The sequence below is a fragment of the Pistacia vera genome, unplaced genomic scaffold (genome assembly GCF_008641045.1).
Source record: "Pistacia vera cultivar Batoury unplaced genomic scaffold, PisVer_v2 Contig152, whole genome shotgun sequence".
In the NCBI taxonomy this organism is placed as follows: Eukaryota; Viridiplantae; Streptophyta; class Magnoliopsida; order Sapindales; family Anacardiaceae; genus Pistacia; species Pistacia vera.
In genome coordinates this window covers 574058-581168 of record NW_022195597.1, presented here as the reverse complement: position 1 = coordinate 581168, position 7111 = coordinate 574058, and the positions used below count along the sequence as shown (strand labels likewise).

Here is a 7111-nt window from a genome sequence, read left to right as displayed (position 1 = left end):
GTTTGGAAGGTGTTGAACCTTTTCAGATAATCCATTATAGCCGGATTAGGTCTGAGAGGTCAAAGGGATGCCCACCGCGGTACTTTAGGAGCCGGAGGTGCTCCGGGAGAAGTATCATCCTATACCTGAGGGATCTACTTGTTATTGATACTGGCGCACTCGGTATCAAGACCTCGAGCCATTTGTAGATAGAGCTAATTTCAGATATACTGAAAAAAGAGCTGATGTGAAATCGTGCCCTTCCCCTAACATCAAACTGTTATGCTTGATTTTGACACCAACAACCTCGCACAAGCAAAGTGCCAAGCTGGCCTTAGAAATTACACATGATTAACTGATTTTGAAGCTAGGAAAAGATTAAACATAATATTGAATGCACATACAGATTATAATAAGACAAATGATTTTTATAGTGGTTTAGATGCTTAAAACGATTCCTACGTCCACTGTTTCTTTTATATAAATGAATGTTACAAAAGGTCGCGTGTAGCGAATAGCAAGCAAAGGTACAATAACTAAGTATTCAGAGAGAATATCAAGTCAGTCTCTTTCCGTAGGTTGTCTTTGCAATTGATGTTAGGAAAGTAAAGATCCTGAAAATGAGTGGGGGAGTCCTATATTTATAGTAGCTGAATTCAAGGTAATGATTACAAATCTGCAGTGGGTAGGTGTCATGTAAGTCCTTCCTTGCCTCCCTTGGCTGATAATTAGGAGATATCCTCAAATTGTCTGGGGCTGGATAGTTGTACGGTCCCCATTCACTCATAACAAAACCTAAATCTGCTGAGTTGATGACAATCGTATTTTTCTATCTTGGGGCAACGTGGCAACTCCTAGACGACACAAAGCCTTCATGAACTCTAATTGGTGCTTGCTGATGTAAGCTCATCAGCCTTGATTTTTTAGGCATAACAACTTGGACAGTCTATGTATAAAAAGATTGAAAATTTTATCGCTATCTAAGATTCTATTCGCACATATTTTGGATTAAAGCCAAATTCTTCCACTTCTGTCAAGATCTTCTGTCCCTAAGGAATGCTCCTAATAACCATTTTGCAGTGAACAATTTGTAGAGTTAAAATAATTATATGCTGAATTTTTCTTTTTAGGAGAATCAGATGTCCAAGGTCTTAGTTTGTTACAATCATTTAAATGGTATTTGTAAAAAGGAAAAAAAAGTTGGGTAACATAGAGAAAGATAAAAATCAATTACCCTTAACAGTTTCTGTAAATCTTAGCTTTCCAACAATTATAGTATTTTTAATCAATGTACTTATGATTTAACCATTCTAGTGAATTCATGTTATAAACTTTAAAACAGTTGTGGGTAGGGCTGTGGTGTGCATGGGCTATGAATTGTTTGCTTTGCACAGCTATTTGATATATAACTTGGTAGAGTTAAATTGAGAGGACCATTGTTTTATTCTGAATTATTCACTGATTCTGCATCAGCACTGCAACAAATGTTGAAATCGAGTTGCCTGTCCCATCTGATTCTACAAATCCTAATGTTCGGACATCAATGGGGTCAGCAGCATATGCTCCTGAGAATGATGCTTTGGTCTGGAAGATCAAATCTTTCCCGGGTAATAGGGTAAGATTTGGTTTATGGCTGTTTCTATTAAATGTCAGCATGCCATGTATATCTGACAACTTATGTTTACTTGGTTCTAATGACTCCCTCACATTTTTCTAACCATGTTTTCAATGAAATTGTGTAGGAGTATATGTTGAGGGCTGAGTTTAGTCTTCCTAGTATAACAGCTGAAGAAGCAACTCCTGATAGAAAGGCTCCCATCCGTGTGAAGTTTGAGATACCATATTTTACTGTCTCAGGGATTCAGGTATGTTTATCAATATCATTTTCTCAGTTTCTTAAACCAAACCCCAGTATCAGAAGTTGGGTCCATAATGGGTTTCTAGTTGGTGTTGCATGTACTGGAAGCCTGCTCATGTCTAAACTACACATTAAATGCTGTTTTACAGCAAGCATATTGATGCACTCTGATTATTGGCCTTATACCCTGTTAGTATATTTTACAATACGTACTTTTTCCTTCTGGTGAGGTATCAAAATTAATTCATTCACACACCCAAAAAGTTTTATCTCATTTTGACATGCATTTTACCTCCTATCGTCTAAGATAGAAAAGTTTCTTAGAAGAAGTTTCGTGGAATTTTTCATTTGATAGTGTATCTCACTATGTAAATGTTAGTTTGACTTCAACTGATGTGCCCATTTAACATTTGGCTTCACTAGGTTCGATACTTAAAGATCATTGAAAAATCCGGATACCAGGCTCTTCCATGGGTGAGATACATAACAATGGCTGGTGAATATGAATTAAGACTAATGTAAAGGTCCATATATGTAACTCCTATTATGAATCTCGTAAATATATCATATGGCTTGGGAACTGCTTGGTGGTAAAGCCTCTCATTGGAGATGTTCTCAAAATTTTGGTTTCTGTAGTAAGGTCCTTGCTTTTCATTATTTTATTTTAAACATTATGCTTTAATTATCGTTTGAATGTAACATTTGTTTTAGGGTGTACTGATCTCCCAAAAAGTTTGTTCAATTATTTTCTGCGGGAACAAATAATGTTTGTTGTAAAATTGAGCAGTGGGTGCTTTCTTATATTGTTTTTGATCTTTCCCGGCGGTTGGTTTTCGCTCTCTTTCTGGTGCAAGGTGAGCAGTTTATATAATTTTATCAAGGCTTGAAGAGTTTGTGTTTGCAACAATTTTTTTTTGTAAAATTAAAATGTGATCAGCTTATATTATATGATTTTATTATATTATGAAAGCTTGAAGAGATTGTATATTTAATACTGTTTATACAAGGGTTTATTACATATATCCTATGATATTGATTAATGAAAAATTAATTCACAATTCTAACAAAGTATAAAAAATCCCCTTAGTCGAAGTAAAGTAATATGGTCTTTACGAAGAAACTATTTTTGTTTTTCTTTCTTTTCTCTATCATCTTCTGCAATACTCCCTTGCATATCTGAAAATTTCCTTTCCTTTTATAGCAAACGCCCAACGCATTTTAAGTCCATTACTTTTAAAAATATGACCCGAACAATAATTTCGTAAAAAAGGAAAAAAAAAAAAAAATTCCGTAACATATGGAATAAGTAAAAATCAATTACCCTTAATAGTTTCTGTAAATCTTAGCTTGCGAACAATTATAATATTTTTAATCAATGTATTTATGATTTAACCAATGTTTTAAAACCCAATTCGGGGTGAAACCAGGCAACTCTCCTCTTCCTTCCGACCAAAACTCACCTCACCCCACTCCCGTTAGCCTCGCCAATTGCAGGCAAAAGCCGGTTGTTTCCGTTGCCAGTTTTGTTCGATTTACTCATTGGAAATCAACTCTTTCACCACCATTACAATCATCATTACAATCACCAGCACTTTCTCTTGAAAAGCCCTAACATCATGATCGTCAATTGTTCGTCGATCATCCTCCCAAATCCTAGGGTTTTGGGTGAATAGCAAAAATATAAACCTGGCTCGTTGAAGCTTCCGAGTCTCGGTTAAACAGGCCGGGCTGGACCGAGTTTTAAAACATTGGATTTAACCACTGCAGTGAATTCATGTCATAAACTTCGAAAGAGTTGAAGATCAAAATCTTATTATGATATGAAAAATACTATTTTTAGATTTTGAACTTTATTAGAGAATCTGAATCATGAATTCATCACTTGTCAATTACAGATGTGCATTATATAAAATGTGTATCATAATATATGAAATCATGTGACATTAATTTTGGATTTCAACAAGTGTCAGGTTCTGAATTTCGTTAGAAAATTTGAATTATAAGTTTACCATTTCTCAATTAAAGATAAACCTTATATGAAAAGTATGTCAGAAACACGTGAAATCACGTGAATGCTTTTAGATTCAAATTCAAAATTAAAAGTTAAACAAAATTCATTTAATGAGTTACCTATTTTAGTTCGCCCAAATACCTCGTTGAGTCCGCCCTAACTCTCTATAAATTCAATCTCATTCACCTTCCCAAACCACAAAACTCACAATGAGTTCAAAATATATTAGAATGTCTTTATTTGTGAAAAATTATGGTTCAAAAATTAAAACAAGTTCAAGTTTTCATCAAAAAAGCTTGATGCCTTATAGAAATGGATGGTATGGGGAAAACAAAAGCACATCAGATGCTCTCTTGATATGAAGAATATCAAAAATATTTCACGTTTCTTCGTCAAGAAGGTTTATATTCCTTTCTTTATCAATGTTTTTTGGTCAATTTATGTTAAGTGAGTTTAATGATTTTTATTATGGGTTTTTTAACATGTCAAATAACTGATACATTGTTGTGGTTTAATTTATAGCTCTTGCCAGGAAGCAACATCAAATCATCTCGAAGCTAGAGAAGGGTAATAATCATATGAACATTATTTAGCAAAAATGAGATTAATTGTAACCGTCATATCTAATCATCTTTTTGGATTAAATTTGCAGTTTGAAGTTCTAATTATATGAAGAACGGTTGCGTCCATTATCGCCCTTGGCCCATAGTTTTGAGCTTTGTGAACTTGGCCAAAATCGAGGTGGGAGCATTCCTGTTCTTCAACAATTAGCTAGCTTCTGGAAGGTGTAGAGTTTCTTGAAGATGTAGGAGAAACTTTTGTTTGAGTTTATTGAAGATGTAGAAGATAATTTATTTTCAGTTTTATCAAATGTGGTATTTGAGTTTTATTAATAAAATCAATTCAATATCTATTTTCTTGTCATGTTGAAACTTCTTATGAGTAAAATAAATAATCAGAAAAATAATAAACATAATAAGGAAAATTCTACGTTTTATAGCAAATCGCACCTACACGAAATTAGTAATAGATAAGAACTAATACACCCTAAAACTATTTATTTTATACGATTTTATGAGATTATTAAGGTTTTTAAGAGATTGTAAACCTAAAATTATTTATGTTAGTGTTTTATTTCATCTACCCCATATCAATTAGAGTAACAAGAATTAGGTTTGATGTAATAAAAAAACCTTCTTGAGATTTTTGAAATAATAAAACCCTTACTATTAGTGAATCATTAATTTACTGTTAAACTTTGCAGTATTATAAATTAATAAATATTTGTAAAATTACGTTTTTTATTATTTATTTTATCACTAAAAACTTAATGACAGAAAGATTTATATTATTTTAGAAACCTCAAAGAGATTTTTGTTATTTGATTAAACTTTGAGGGCAACATTGTTAATAACTGTCTCAATTATTAGGAAACTTGGGAATATTATTCCAAATCCTCCAAGATATATCTTATTAATAAACCCCCTCTTGTTTTCGGAAAAGTTCTAGACCTCCTGCCATTTGTCATACTCAAATTGAAACTTTCAATACGTTTTAGATATTGAGTTTCATGACTACTTTTAAAAAAGTAAGATGCGTTATCTATAGAGGTTAAATTATAAATACCTTTTTTTTAGCAAATGAGATAAACTTTCATATGAAAAATCTATCATAAACATGTGAAATCATATTATAATATTTTGCATTTTAAGGAGTTCTCAATTTTGAGTTTCATCAAAGAATTTTAATCATGAATTCACCACTTATCAAAGAAAGATGAACGTCATATAAAAAATCACATGTGTTATGCCTAGGATAAGGGCTGACTTATGCTGACATCGTCGAGCACCAATTAGAATCTAGGAAATCATTTTATTGTCCAGAACATAACACGTCTCCACATGCAAAAAGAATATAGTTATCACAGACCCAAACCGACTTAAGAATTTGTGTTTGGGTGAATTTGGTTCGCACACCTATCCAAGCCTTATTTAATTTAAGGATATTCTTTTATTTCTCAACAAATGGGAAGGCAAGAGAGATCTTCACGGCATCAGGCTACTTGCAAAAGTGTGATAATTACCTTGAGCTAAACGGGTATAAATAGGCAGCTCCCCCTTATAAAATGGGATGCGACATTCATGCATTCAACACAAAAAATAGCAAAGACACACTACTAGAAAAAGACTAACTTGACATTCTCTAAGAACACTTAGAACACCAAACACCTGTAATCCTAGATCGTAGTTCACGACCTCTTGTAAGCTTATCTAGTGATCAGAAAGTAATTTATATAAATGAATAAAGTGGATGTAGGATTTGTTTTAAGTATCTGAACCACTATAAAAATTATCTTGTTAACTTTATATTTACGTCTTTGCATGCTATTGTGCCCACAATATCTCACCCATTTACTATAATTAGCTCATATGTGACTTTTTAGCACTTTACATGTATGGAGTTGTTGATGTCAAAATTAAGCATCAATAATATGAAATTGATTTTGGATTTAAATGAGTGTTAAAAATCTGAATTTCATCTTAGAATTTGAATCATGAATTTGCCATCTGTCAATTAAAGATTAACGTTATATGGAAAAGTGTGTCACAAACATGTGAAATCATGTGAATGTTTTTAGATTCAAATTTAAAATTTAAATCTAAACAAAATTCATTTAGTTTATCTTAACTCTATAAGTTCAGTCTTATTCATCTTTCTAAATCACAAAACTTGCAATGAGTTCAAATATGTTAGATTGTCTTTATTTATGAAAAATTATGATTCAAAAGTTAAAACAGATTCAAGTTTTCTCTAAAAAAGCTTATTACCTTATCGAAATAGATGACATCAGATGCTCTCTAGATATAAAAGGCCATGTTTGGCTTATTATTTTTATCCCTATTCCCAATCCTATTCTCCAAATAATGTTTGGCACATTATTCCAGAAATATTACCCTATTTTTTTAATTACTTTTAGACCCCATAAGGTTATTAATTTCATCAAATACACCTTGAAAAAAAAGTTTAAAAATTATCAAAAACACCCCCACGACCCATAGTTCGGTGGTAGCCGAAATCTGTACAACGGCCTACCTGACGACCATAAATGGCCAGAAGTTCACCGATCTGGCCGTGAATGACGGCCAAAGAAATGGCCATCGTTGAGGTCAACGATGGCCAAGACCTCAACGGCCAAATCTTGGCCATCGTTGACCGAAAACGACAGCCATATCTTTGCTGACGGCCAAAGATGGCCATCGTTT

The 7111-nt window shown here is 32.9% G+C and overlaps 1 protein-coding gene across 1 annotated transcript; it reads left to right on the top strand.

The window, feature by feature from the left end:
* The first annotated feature begins 1430 nt into the window (after positions 1–1430).
* Positions 1431–2640, top strand: LOC116124497 (AP-1 complex subunit mu-2-like). Its single transcript, XM_031410238.1, has 3 exons — positions 1431–1594; positions 1722–1844; positions 2261–2640. Exons 1-3 carry the CDS (start codon positions 1523–1525, stop codon positions 2357–2359), a joined length of 294 nt encoding a protein of 97 aa, XP_031266098.1. The 5' UTR covers positions 1431–1522; the 3' UTR covers positions 2360–2640.
* Positions 2641–7111: the final 4471 nt, after the last annotated feature.

Excerpts from the sequence above, each read along its gene's own strand:
- LOC116124497 (XM_031410238.1), top strand. The coding sequence starts at position 1,523 with ATGGGGTCAGCAGCATATGCTCCTGAGAATGATGCTTTGGTCTGGAAG. Across the intron at positions 1,595-1,721 it reads AATCTTTCCCGGGTAATAGG|GAGTATATGTTGAGGGCTGA; the intron begins GTAAGATTTGGT and ends GAAATTGTGTAG. Across the intron at positions 1,845-2,260 it reads TTACTGTCTCAGGGATTCAG|GTTCGATACTTAAAGATCAT; the intron begins GTATGTTTATCA and ends TGGCTTCACTAG.